The sequence below is a fragment of the Notolepis coatsorum genome (genome assembly GCF_963971535.1).
Source record: "Notolepis coatsorum genome assembly, chromosome: 9".
Classification (NCBI taxonomy): domain Eukaryota; kingdom Metazoa; phylum Chordata; class Actinopteri; order Aulopiformes; family Paralepididae; genus Notolepis; species Notolepis coatsorum.
In genome coordinates this window covers 12,965,166-12,979,273 of record NC_140173.1, presented here as the reverse complement: position 1 = coordinate 12,979,273, position 14,108 = coordinate 12,965,166, and the positions used below count along the sequence as shown (strand labels likewise).

General features: G+C 40.6%; 1 protein-coding gene across 1 annotated transcript in view; it reads right to left on the bottom strand.

Moving 5' to 3' along the window:
- Nucleotides 1-1,459: 1,459 nt before the first annotated feature.
- The window catches only part of LOC311234007 (uncharacterized protein), a 52,550-nt gene continuing 39,901 nt past the window's right edge, over nucleotides 1,460-14,108 (bottom strand). Inside the window, exon 4 of the mRNA XM_084321085.1 lies at nucleotides 1,460-4,562. Coding sequence (XP_084177211.1) covers nucleotides 3,007-4,562 — 1,556 coding nt within the window. The 3' untranslated portion in view covers nucleotides 1,460-3,006. The remainder of the gene's footprint in view (nucleotides 4,563-14,108) is intronic.

Genomic DNA, 14,108 nt, shown 5'->3' with positions numbered 1-14,108 from the left:
CAGTCTGTGGTGCGACGTGGCGTCAGTGGATGGAGCGAGACATGATGTCCCAGAGGTGCTGGATTGGATTCAGGTCTGGGGAACGGGCAGGCCAGTCCATAGCATCAATGCCTTCGTCATGCAGGAACTGCTGACACACTCCAGCCACATGAGGCTGAGCGTTGTTCAGTTCAGAGTTTTTATTTGCTACATGGAATCATACAATAAGAGTTTCTTCATTACACAATCATAAATATCATTCCATGGACAAAAGGAGCAGGAAGAAGAATAAATCTTAGTTACCTGCACCTTATTCCTAAACTAAACAAGTATTTACTTAACACAATAGGGACCGGCCAAAGGTTTATACGGGTTTCGGTGCCATGCGTTGTGGACCAGAGCCACGTATATAGCTGTGGCAAGTTATTGTTTTATTCCATATTTATAACCGGATCATCATCCCCAATCGACTGCAGATCTACCCTCGGCAACATGCAATACCGGCCAGATACTCTTAGGGGCGCCATCGCTCCACTGCAGTATCATTGTCGGCGAATGCAATTTTTATTTGTTCACGCTCCAACGGTGCCTGATATTAAAGCCACACTATACACAGTGGATCACGTTTCGAATCGCTAATTTCACCATGGAATAAGAGGATTTATCATCAACCAATGGACATATCGATCTACCAGATGCCGATCGATAACGGGGAAAAGCTGGAGGGGAACCCACCGGGTGACGGTAGGAGCCTTTTCACCTAATTTATAGCCGGATCGGAGCTTGTTGTGCAACGTAAGCAATCGATCTGTGAATGTGGCTACTTACACTGCCACTGTATTGGTAATCAATAATACTAATCGACATCCCCCGCCGCCCCCCTTTCATCCATAGATGCTCTGGGACAGTCCGGACCATAAGCAGTTTGTGTTTTTTCATTATAATATATACAACGGAAATGCTGTTGAATATAACGTTAGTAGCCTTTAGCTCTATAACTAGCTTGCCAGAAAATAGATGATACGAAATATGCGATAAAGCTTATATTCACGGCGCTAGAAAATGACAACCTACTGATGGATTTTTTTCTTCTTTAAGCCATTTTGAAGGGACGGTTTATGCACTCAAGTGACAATGAGAATGGACAGATAGCAATACTATAAAGCATAGATATAGCTGTTACAAAACCCACATGTTTGTTTACATTCCCCGGTCCTCTAGCCACTAATTAGACGGCGCCGAACGGTCGTCAAAGTGTTAATGGTCGGCGTACAACCTAATTTACACAAATAATAATTTATACCATTATACAAGACACACACAATCCACAGTTAAACAAGAACAAATTTAATAAGAATAAAAGAAAGAGAAAAAAAAGATCTCACTATTCAGATCACATTTGATTTTCATACTGACTAAATATATTTTTTTTATATTATTGATAAACACTATTACATCCCTTAAGCTCGCTATGGAAAGAATTCCACAACTTTACACCAATAACTGAAGGACACATCTGTTTAAGTGTAGTACGTGCAAACTGATGTTTAAAATTGTATTTTCTCCTACTAAACTCACTTTCTAAATGAAAAAGATTTTGTAGTTTTTCTGGCAGTGTATTATTTCTTGCCCTAAACATAATTAACATTGTTTGAAACTTAACCATGTCTTCAAGTTTAATTATTCTAGATTTAATAAATAATGTATTTGTGTGTTCTCGATAACTCACTTTGTGTGATTCTTACAGCCCTCTTCTGTAGTATATAAAATGGTTTTATGTTGGTCCCATAAGTATTCCCCCATACTTCAACACAATAACATATAAGGTGAGATGAGCGAACAGTAGTGTTCTTATTGCCTCATACTCTAACACATCCTTTACTTTATTCATAACAAAAATACTCTTGGACATCTTTTTTTTAACGTGTGCTATGTGCGATTTCCATGTTAATTTATCACCCATAATCACACCAAGAAAACGAAATTCATTAACTCTCTCTATATCAACTCCATCTATTGTCAGTACTATATTTTCATCTAGTTTTCGATTGCCAAAAATCATACATTTAGTTTTTCAGATTCAGTGATAGCTTATTTACATCAAACCATTTCTTTAGCTTTGTCATTTCATACACAATATATTCAGCTAGTTCCTTTAAATTATTTCCAGAGCAAAAAAAATCATCAGCAAACAAGACAAACTGTAATAGTTTTGAAACATCACAAATATCATTAATATATAAAAGAAAGAGTTTGGGCCCCAAAACCGAACCTTGCGGTACCCCACATTAAATTTTCATGAGCTCAGATTTGATATCTGCCAACTGCACATATTGTTGCCTATTGTGGAGATAACTACTCAACCATTCTAGAACAATTCCTCTCACACCATATGAGCGTAATTTAGAAATTAGAATATTATGATCTAAGGTATCAAATGCCTTTTTTAAATCAATAAACACCCCTATTGTGAATTTCCTTTTATCTGTTGCCGTTGTTATTTCTTCATCAACTCCATCTATGGTCAGTACTATATTTTCATCTAGTTTGAGTTAGTTTTTTTTGTCATGCATGAGAAGGAACCCACGTCGGTCACATGTGCTCAGTGTGAACCTGCTCTCATCCGTGAAGAGCACAGGGTGCCAATGGCAAATCTGCCAATCCTGGTGATCTCTGGCAAATGCCAATCTTGAAACATGCACATTGGTGGCCTGCTGGAGGTCGTTTTGTAGGGCTCTGGCAGTGCTCCTCCTGTTCCTCCTTGCACAAATGCAAAAGTAGTAAGTTTGACATTTCACTGAATCTTTTCTCCCAAGTGGATTTTCGCATGTTCTCTCGAATATTCTAATTTACTGAATCTCTTCTAACACAGATCACAATGATGTGGCTTCTCTGCTGTATGGATTTGCTGATGAATCAGAAGATGTGTATTTGTCCTAAAGCTCTTCCCACACTGGTCACAGAAGGAGGCTTCCATCCTGTGTGAAATCTCTGGTGTGATTTCAGATGACTAAAGCTCTTCCCACACTAGTCACAGGAATAGGGCTTCTCTCCTGTGTGAATTCTCTGGTGTGATTTCAGATTACTCAGATGACGAAAGCTCTTTCCACACTGGCCACAGGAGTAGGGCTTCTCTCCTGTGTGAATTCTCTGGTGTGATTTCAGATTATGTTGCCGAGTAAAGCTCTTTCCACACTGATCACAGGAATAGGGCTTCTCTCCTGTAGCTCTTCCCACACTAGTCACAGGAATAGGGCTTCTCTCCTGTGTGAATTCTCTGGTGTGAATTCTCTGGTGTGATTTCAGATGCTGATGCAGAGTAAATCTCTTTCCACACTGATCACAGGAATAGGGCTTCTCTCCTGTGTGAATTCTCTGGTGTGTTTGCAGATTATGTTGCCGAGTAAAGCTCTTTCCACACTGATCACAGGAATAGGGCTTCTCTCCTGTGTGAATTCTCTGGTGTGATTTCAGATAACTCAGATGACTAAAGCTCTTTCCACACTGGCCACAGGAGTAGGGCTTCTCTCCTGTGTGAATTCTCTGGTGTGATTTCAGATAACTCAGAATACTAAAGCTCTTCCCACACTGGCCACAGGAGTAGGGCTTCTCTCCTGTGTGAATTCTCTGGTGTAATTTCAGACTCTGTTGCACAGTAAAGCCCTGTCCACACTGGCCACAGGAGTAGGGCTTCTCTCCTGTGTGAATTCTCTGGTGTGATTGCAGATGATGTTGCTGAGTAAAGCCCTGTCCACACTGGTCACAGGAGTAGGGCTTCTCTCCTGTGTGAATTCTCTGGTGTCTTTTCAGATTCTGTTGCAGAGTAAAGCCCTGTCCACACTGGTCACAGGAGTAGGGCTTCTCTCCTGTGTGAATTCTCTGGTGTGTTTGCAGACTACTCAGACGACTAAAGCTCTTCCAACACTGGCCACAGGAGTAGGGCTTCTCTCCTGTGTGAATTCTCTGGTGTCTTTTCAGACTCTGTTGCTGAGCAAAGCCCTGTCCACACTGGTCACAGGAGTAGGGCTTCTCTCCTGTGTGAATTCTCTGGTGCATTTTCAGACTCTGTTGCAGAGTAAAGCCCTGTCCACACTGGTCACAGGAGTAGGGCTTCTCTCCTGTGTGAATTATCTGGTGTGTTTGCAGACGAGACCGTTGACTAAAGCTCTTCCCACACTGGTCACAGGAGTAGGGCTTCTCTCCTGTGTGAATTCTCTGGTGTGTTTTCAGATTCTGTTGCTGAGTAAAGCCCTGTCCACACTGGTCACAGGAGTAGGGCTTCTTTCCTGTGTGAATTATCTGGTGTGATTGCAGAGTACATCGATGACTAAAGCCCTGTCCACACTGGCCACATGAGTAGGGCTTCTCTCCTGTGTGAATTCTCTGGTGTATTTTCAAACTCTGTTGCCAAGTAAAGCCCTGTCCACACTGGCCGCAGGAGTAGGGCTTCTCTCCTGTGTGAATGCGTTGGTGTTTATTGAGATTCATCTTTGAACTGAAGCTTTTTCCACACTGGTCACAGCAGAGACCTTTTCTTCCATCCAAGCCTCTTGGTTTCTTCCCAGGCCTGACAGGACAGCTATCTGGATGGAGATAGTGATGGAGAAGAGTGTCAGAGGAAGGAGAGAAAGATAATTAGTTATTTTATTTAGCTTTAGTTTCTATTCTAAGAGGTACAGTGTAGTCCAGAGTCATCTACAGTTATAGACTTAAACCCCACTTTGTTTCAAGCACCAGTTAGTCAACAGTTTCTGGAGCAGAAGTGGTTATCGTGGCTATGGTTAAGGTCAGTTTAATTTAGTCCAGGACTAAAGCCCCTTTAGTCTCAGGTTATGACAGATTTAAGTGTCCCCTTATGGATAAAATATTACATCACACTATGGGACATTTCATATACCGGTATCTGTAACAATATATATCACGATAGGGCTGGGCGATATGACGATATTATATAAATATCGGGTACAGTTCATAAACGATACTTTTTAAACGTATCGTGGACATCGTGATGTTCCTCACAATCCCTCACATCAGTTTATAAGCCGCCGCGGTTGAGATGACTTACTTTGGCGCAGCGCTCTACTCTCTCGTCTCTCCCTCTCAAAGAAAATAAATACACACAGACTCGCCCCAACCTACGTCATGTACACGCCCATACACACACACACCCAGAGAGGCGGTGCTACAGGTTTGTTTGGAGGACTCTACTCGAGGAAACAGGGAACAGGGATACGACAGCGTGAGAGAAGTGGACAGAGCTTCACGAGTTTAAACGTTAGCCATACGTGTTTTATTGAGAAACGGCAATGGAATATGGAAGCGCCGAGGTGGATGAACTGGTAGTAGCCTCGCGTTCTAACCGTTAGCATTGCGGCTAGCGCAAATTAGCTAATAAGGCACTGAATTCATACAGTAGCTTGTTAGCTAGCGTCAAAATCCGTGTGTCGCGTTGACGATGACGTCACAGCGCCCCAGCTACACTGTCGGGTGGACGGTACCGTATTTATATCTATCTAATCTATGGGGGGTACTACCGAGTCGAGTAGGTAGTAGGGCACCATGCAGACCGTGGAAAAGTGGCATAAGAGAATACCGTAATTCCTCTAATAGTAACCGGTATTCAATTAAAAACCGGGTCTCTATTAATGACCGGGTGCGCTGTTGAGCTAAGCAATTATAAGCCGGCCTCCTAATACAAGCCGGGTTTCATGTATATGCTGGCCTGGCTGTGCAGTAAATACCATATAATGGTATGGTGTTAATGTTTACCAAGAGAGTAAGCCTACCTCAGAATTGTATAAAACGAAGTTATTATTATTATTATTATACCAGTATTGTGATTGCACTATTTTACTTTATTAAACTTTTTTTGACCACCTGTAATTGCACTGTTTACTACCGTATTTCATACAGTACTTGGTTTCAATAAATGAACCCAGTACATTTTACTGGGTTCAAACTGACACAAAATGTTGATTTATTCATTATGATCAGTTTGAAATATAGGCCTCTCTCTTATACATGCCTCCTCCTAATACAAGCCTGGTATCAGCTACAGTTGAAACAAATACAAGCCGGGGTTACTATTAGAGGAATTACGGTACTTCATAATGTTTCATGCAATAAAAAAGTTAATATATACGGTATATATATATGATGATGCACACATGTTTAACAGTGTTTTGTTTACCAGTAGGATGTTATAACATTGCTGATAATAAAAATCATAAGTCTAAGCTATCAAGTCTCCCGTGATTTTATATTACTATATATTAAAAGTATAGGCGGACCATTCCTTGGTTACAAGATTATTATTTTCTCACAGTAGTGTGTGTGTGTATTTTTGGCTGAAGTGGATAGAAAACAGTACTGTGCAAAAGTCTTAGGCACCCAAGAAAGTATTTATATAAATTGTCTTAGATGTTAATAAACATTTTTCTGTATTAGTGTGTCAGTAGACTACTCTTTTAGATTTTTTGAAATGTTTAATAAAATTATTTTTGAAAGCATCTTCATGGTTTAATGCAGACATATGTTGCAGGGACTGTTTTAATCGTCATGTTGGCGTGACTGTAGGTTTAAGGGTTTTAGAGGAAATGTCAAAATATTGTGATGTACATCGTGTATCGTGACATAGCCAAAAAATATCGTGATATCATTTAGAGGCCATATCGCCCAGCCCTATATCACGATATAGTATGTTTTCTGTAAATTGGATGAAACATTTGTCTACAAAATAACCACATAATCCATGACTAATTTTGAATAATCCTGAGTTTAAACTAAATACAAATGAAAGGCATTTTCTCTTTTTATTTGGAAGCAAAGTGTGATGCTCATGTTTCTTACTACAGACCCAGACCCATGTACTGAATACCTCTTCACCTACGACTGAACTCCTGTACACGGCACCAACACTAGGGCTGCAACTAATCATTATTTTGTTATCGATTCATCTAAACTATAAATTTTCCAGAAAAACAACAATTGATTCTATTTGCTATTTAATATTTTAAAATGTTTTACTAGTATCCTTATGCCGGCCCGCCTGGCATTTTCATCCGGCCCGCTGCCTCACCCAGGAGCAATTCAACTGGCCTGTGATGGAAATCAAGCGCACCTCGTGCAAATGTCCCGACTTTAAGCAAACGCTGAGCGTTGTCTGCACCGACATCGTGTTTTTGTTGAATAAAATCAGTCAGTCAGTCATCTGTTTTCACTCGACCCAAGTCGTGGTTATTCGTTTTCATCCAATTTTACTTTATCAAGTGGATTATTGTTCATTCATCAGCCTACATTGTAAAAAAAGTGCGTTAAGTGTAAATGCCATAGAAATACAGTAAATTACTTTTGATAAAAAAATTAACCACCAGGACCAGTTTAACCTAGAATTGCTAATCAGGTGACCAAAACGTCCTCTTTTGCCCGGACGAGTCTATTCTTATCCTGACGGATTTATGCTTCCGCGTTCGCGTTTTGCGCTCTGATTGGCCACTGACGTTTATGGTCGCTCCAATTGTGTGACGGCAAGTTCTTTCACCGGTTAAGCTTAGGCACTCTTTCGAAGTTGGTTAAGGTTAGAGTTTGTCTTAGAGCATGGCGACCGCCAGCCCTGATTCCAAACTCTAACCTTAACCAACTTCGAAAGAGTCGCCTAAGCTTAACCAGTGATAAACTAGGCGTTAGGTAGTTTGCTGCTGTTCGAGGCGGAAATGGGCATGTCACGCGATTGGGCGCACATGTCACATGACCAGAAACGTCAGTGGCCAATCAGATCGCACCAGAAACGTCAGTGGCCAATCAGATTTGCAGAACGCGAACGTGGAAACATAAATCCGTTAGGATAAGAATAGACGCTGCCCGGACACGTCCACTATTCACACCCTGTCCGGGGCGTCCGGTGGGGTTTTCTAAATTCATGAAAATGTCCATCACATGCAAACAGAGGAAGCGGACAGATTTGATTCTGCTCACAAAGCCAAAGCGCAAGTGTACATTTACAGATGAACTGCAGAGGGAATTCCCAATGTACCGCCCTGGTCGGGACAAGAAGCGGTGTGCAACGCTTGACCATATGTTTCCGTGTCTAATAAAGGTGCCGGAGATCTCAAAGCTCACATGGACACAGAAAAACATGAAAAGTTTTCCACTTGCACAATGTGGAGGCGGCATATCCGGTTATGTCACTGTATGCCCTGGTATGTATGTGACAAATAATAAACCTCTTGAATCTTCAGCATGTAGGCTTCTTCCAGTCCCATCACAATACATAGACTTTAGCAACTTTTCTCCCGTCAATTAAACAACTTTATCGTCACTTTTTTCTTTTTTAATTACTTTTAAAAATTATTTAATAAGCAAACATTTGTAAAGTGTTTCTCAGAGGGGTCTTTTAAGGTTTTTGGGCTGTATTTCATGTACAAAAGTTTACGGTTAGTTAGCCACATTAGCATTTAGCTCCGCAATACAACCAACAGTTTACCAGATTAACAGAAAGCGTTCACAAGTTTCCAGAATATCAAACGTGGGTCTAACAGGTGCCACGTCGATACTAATTGAGTAGGGATGCACCAAATATTCGGCCAACGAAACATATCGGCCGAAAGTAGTTAAAAAAGGCCCTTTCGGCTTTCGGCAAAGAACAGGGTTACGTTCGTTACCTAACATGTTGTTGTGATGACGTAATCAAAACGTGGCTACAAGCACGGCGATAATCCCCAATATTCAGAAGTAAATTAACGTAGATGCCGTTATGCTTAACACCCAGTACTATTCACTTTACTTAATTTCTAAGATTAGATTGGATAATTTAGTCCGGAGTCCGGACTTTGAGAATGCCTGTGTTAGACCTACAGTATAATACTGCCAGCTGCTATAACAAAACCAAAACTATCGGTATCGGCAGTGTATCGGCCGATATGGCTCATAGACGATCGGTGGCAAAAAACGTGATCGGAGCATCCCTAACGCCTACTATTTATATGAATAATATTGTCTCTGATATTGTCAGGATCATCTCTATGTGGATGACACTATCGTCTATTGTGTTGTTGACTCTGTACAACTACCCATTAAAAATGTACAACTCTCATTTAATACTTTGCAGAATACGCTGTTAATCTTAAACTGGTACTCAAACCAAACAAAGTTCATGCTCTTCTCTAAAGCATACCTGTCAACCCTCCAGTTTTTCCCAGCAATACCTACGTATAACAAACAAGCAAAATGAAGAGGATTTATCCATCTGGAGCAGAAAAAATATGGAGGATAATAAACTGTTTTTATATTTTTATAACAACTGACTCTCTCAATTTCTACAGCTTACTGTCATGGCTCTTTTTAAAATATTCCACAACAGAACTATTCGGTACAGCCCTAGCATGTTTTGATATTGTCAATTATCTCACTTTTACTAGGTGACTAACTCAAATATGCGACCAGAAAGAAAAAAAAGGAAAATGGACATAGGGACGTTTTTTAGTCAAAGGGCAGCAGAGACAAGTGATACAGGGACACAGGTAAGGTCTTACAATGGCTTAGCAGGGCTGTACGCTAAGCTTTTTCACTAGGGGCACACTTGCCCCTAAATGAGAAATTTAGGGGCACAGAATATTTTTTAGGGGCACATTTTTAAATAACAATTTTACCATTATAGTGCAAAAAAATATGTTCCTCCTGCCTCATTACTGTGGTCCTTTTATTTAACATTTAAGTGCGTTTGTTTTCAGGTTTGTATAATGAACCAACTGAGAAAGTGTGTAAATCACTAATAGAACAAAAACAACAAACTGTGTGTGTGTGCGCTTGTGTAGTGCTCCTTGAATGAGATCACCACAACACACACACACACCATTGCATTAATCAGGAGGACAAGAAACTCTGCATACATTTGTTTCACAATGAAAAGTGCTTTATAAATAAAATGAATTATTATTATTGTAAATAACTAGGGCTGTCTTAAATACTTCGAAGCTTCGTTCGATGGCACAAGCTTCGAACATAAAAAAAAAATAAAAAATCCTCAAATCTTGCGCCTCCATTCCAATGAAACGAAAGTAAGCGGTGCCTCGACTCCACCTCTCTACAACAAGCACATGGAGATTATCTGTGTTGAAAAAAACAAGGACATGTGCAGCAGACATGTCGACGAAGAAGTCATCAGACGTGTGGTTACACTTTAAAATATGCAAAGTGTAACTGAGGGGTTACAAAACCCTGACTGTATTAAAGATTGTGATAGATTAAACCACTGCTAGTTATGTACTTTAATTACTGGCCAGACAGTACATCAAATATAGATGGTGAACACCCACAAGAACACGGCATTGACACAGAAATACTATTGGAGGGTAATTTATTGTTATTAGGCAACGTTAGGTTACAGAACGAGAATTAGGGTCGCGCTTGTATGGCGAAGAATATACGTAAAGTCAGTCAAGAGCATAAGTCACTAAGAATAGCAGGAATCCTACGATGGGTCTAAGCTGACGCCACCTGTTGTATAGTAGCAATTATATAGGGCAACACTGGTACCAACTGGAGACAATGGGTTCCCTCCGGGGTGTAAGGCCTGGAGGGTAGAGGAATGTTCGGGTACTCCGTCTGATTCAATGAGGAATAAAGAGACTCCAGGTACAGGAGTCGGTTCTTGTAAACTCCCTTGATCAGCAGCAAAAGCAATAATTGTAATCCAAATGCTTGACAGCATTGATGACAGCTAGCCAGCCCCGTCCACGAGGCAGGCCCGAGTTGTAATCCTCACGAGGTTGAATCCCAAACGACAGTGGAAATCAACGATACTCTTCTCCGGTGGTCACGTCCCAAATCAATATAATCCAACCAGGAATGGTTCTGCAATCGCCGACGTCGATTCTCCTGTGTACATGTCCAACGGTTCTCTGCCTAGGACTCCTCGGGTGTGGGGGCGACGTATTTAGGCCACACAGCCTGGTTAAGTGCACTAGCTAAAGACACGACGAACCAATGGGTAATGCTACACACGGAAGAACTGTGGCCGCACAATATACAATAAATGATCGACTATTTACTTCACATTAGATTAAGTCGAACTCAACGTTACTTCATTAAACTCTGACACTTTAACATTCTATTCGCACGCGGTTCTCAATGCTCTATTTAGACGCAAGGTTGCTCACTGCACTGTATCACCGAACTTGATGAAACAGCTACTTAGACGACTGATGAACTAATGAACTACTGCTGTTTACACCTGCGCCAATATATATACTTAAGTGAATATCGAGTCCCAACCTCAGTCCCTGTCTCGTATTACTACGCTGACTCTGGGCATGTTCTGACATGCCTGCAGTTGTCTTTGAACTTGCCGTTGGGGGCTTGCGCGCTGGCGCCTGGGGGCGCTGTCCAATAGGAGAGCGAATATTACTCTGGTCTGAACGCAGGTAAAGGGATATTCCGTGTATATATATAAATAATATACAAAGTATATCAAACGATAAATACATATTCTCAGTTTAATCTGGCCCTTCACAACACAAAGACAATGCCCAAAAAGCCGAGTGCCAGAAGAAAATGGCATATCACAACTCTACAACAACTTTGTCAAATCACCTAAAAAACGTAAGTATCGTTGTACACGACGGCGACGCCACACAAAACATTAATAAGGCTATGCCTATGCTGCTATGACTAATGTGTTACCAAGTTGGCTAATTTAATTGTAATCATCTGCTTTTGTAGCTGCATTGTCTGATATAATTATAAATTAAATATAATATAATTGTTTCCTTGATAGACGAAGGTTGCAACATAATTATGTAATGTCATGTCGTTGGCTGTGAGAGCAGCCCCACTGCACCCAGGCAGAGCAGCCGAGTGAAACCTTGTTGGCTGCGTCAGTCACGAAAGGGGCTACTTAATTAATTAATCCAATCCACTTTATTTATAGAGCACATTTAAAAACAACAAAGTTTACCAAAGTGCTGTACAAGTCCCACAACATAAGATAAAAAAAGAAAAAGAAAATATTATAATTAAATTTGTCAGCCCTATAAATAACCCCATTTATTATTTTTATGGGTAATTACCTGCTTCATATTTGTGATGTTACTGATTTCAGGGTGTGCCTAAAGTGATCAATGTGTTGGGCCGTTTATAGAGATCTATGCCAATTAATGTTTTATGTATATCCGGGACTTTTTTTTATAAGAATTGAGAGGCCTACTACGGTATTTGTTATGTTACCTTTATTTTGAAAACCGTGTTGCGACGCAACCTTGTTTAAATTTGCGCTTTTGACAATGAAATGTTCAGTTCAACTTAGCTCGAAGGAAAGACTAAAAGGTTTATTTGACCCGTATGAGGCTCTTATGGTGGGACTTTGATTGTTTATAGAAGATGAATGTAATACTATGCAAAACGAGAAATAAACAGTGCTTTTACCAGCAGTAAGTTGCAAGCCACTTTCATACGGGGAACGGTGACAATTATTAGTATCATCTTATTTGCATATTGTCTCAGTATTAGATAGATAGGTTGATACTTTATTGATCCCTGGAGGGAAATTTAAGTAGACAGTATTTCACGTCCTAATAGTGGGCTACTCACGGCTGAACGTTAGAAGTGTCCGTGTCCGACTCCCCGTCAATCATCACTGCCAGATCCGACTTAATTTCACCGGCTGTGGTCTCTTATCATCTCTCCACATCGGACGTGGTTGTCATAAGATGGACTGATATCCGCGCCGTTCTTCTTGGAGAGCAAAATTAGCGGCTTAAACTTATTGAAAGGAAGTTCACATTCAGTTTCGATTCGAATGTTCGCTAGGAATTCTGGGATTTGGTGTTGGATGTAATGACTCTTCCAGACAGGGACATGGTATTTAATCGCACGATAGACTACCAAGTGGCCCAGATTCACTTCACACGCAAATCTTTTTTTTCCACACACGGGCTATCGCTATCGGTAAATTCATTCATTGCTGACAGATTTTTTCATAGCACCGTCCGCGGCATTATGTCGCACTGTACAGCCCTGGTTGTAGGCTAATGTTTGACTATTTTATTTTATTAATTTAGGAGTGAAATGCGAATGAAGAGTTGAAATCACTACTCGCAAGGTTGCTCCCAAATATTATTTACCACTCGCACGGGCCAAATTAAGGGGCAATTTGCGATAATCTCGTCGCAGTGTACAGCCCTGCTTAGTGATTATAACAGTGCAGTTCATCATTCAGTAACCCATACCTTTTGTGAACGTGTTTTTGATACTACATTCTGTTGAACACACACCTCAAAACCATACCTAATGAAAATTGGCTCAATTGCAAGAAAAATAATAGACAGTTATGATATTACATTCTGCTCAGCATAATTTGTATGCAAAATATTGTGGTTCCCTGCTTTAGTCTGTTGACAAATTTGTTTTGTTTTTCATCCACTTTTTCTCATTTGAAATGGCATCACCTGAATGTGAATATCACTGGTACAAGGAAGAAACAGACCCTAGTGCAAACCCAGCTCCCTGTGGCATTCAAGCAGCATCTCGCTATTAATTCAGACCGGGTCAAAGCAATAACAAACGCCATAGGTGTTTTTATAGCAGCAGATCTGCAACCATACTCCGTTGTCGAGAACACTGGGTTTAAGCACATTAAAAGTAATAGAGCCCCGCTACCTAGTTCCCTCTCGTCCGTATTTCAGCCAGCAAGTCATACCACCAGCTCTGTATAAACAAGCCCCTTTCGTGACTGTGATGCAAGCCCTGCCCCTGTATTCAAGCAGGGCTTGCATCACAGTCATGAAAGGGGCTCTGTATAAACAAGCACACGCTACAGTTGTCCAAGGCATCTGCTATATAATCTTCAGATTTACTTTAAGTGTTATTAGTAGGTTACAGCAGTAAGCATTAGTTTGCTCAGTAAATTATGGCCAATTCGTTTTATATTGTTTAATACAGTTAAATAAATAAATAGATAAATGAAAAGCAATATTTTTGTTGTATTCCCCCCCCACTGTACCGAAAATAATACCGAACTGTGACTTCAAAACCGAGGTACGTACCGAACCGTGGATTTTGTGTACCGTTACACCCCTAACAACTACCCATTAAAAATGTACAGCTCTCATTTAATACTTTGCAGGATACGCTGT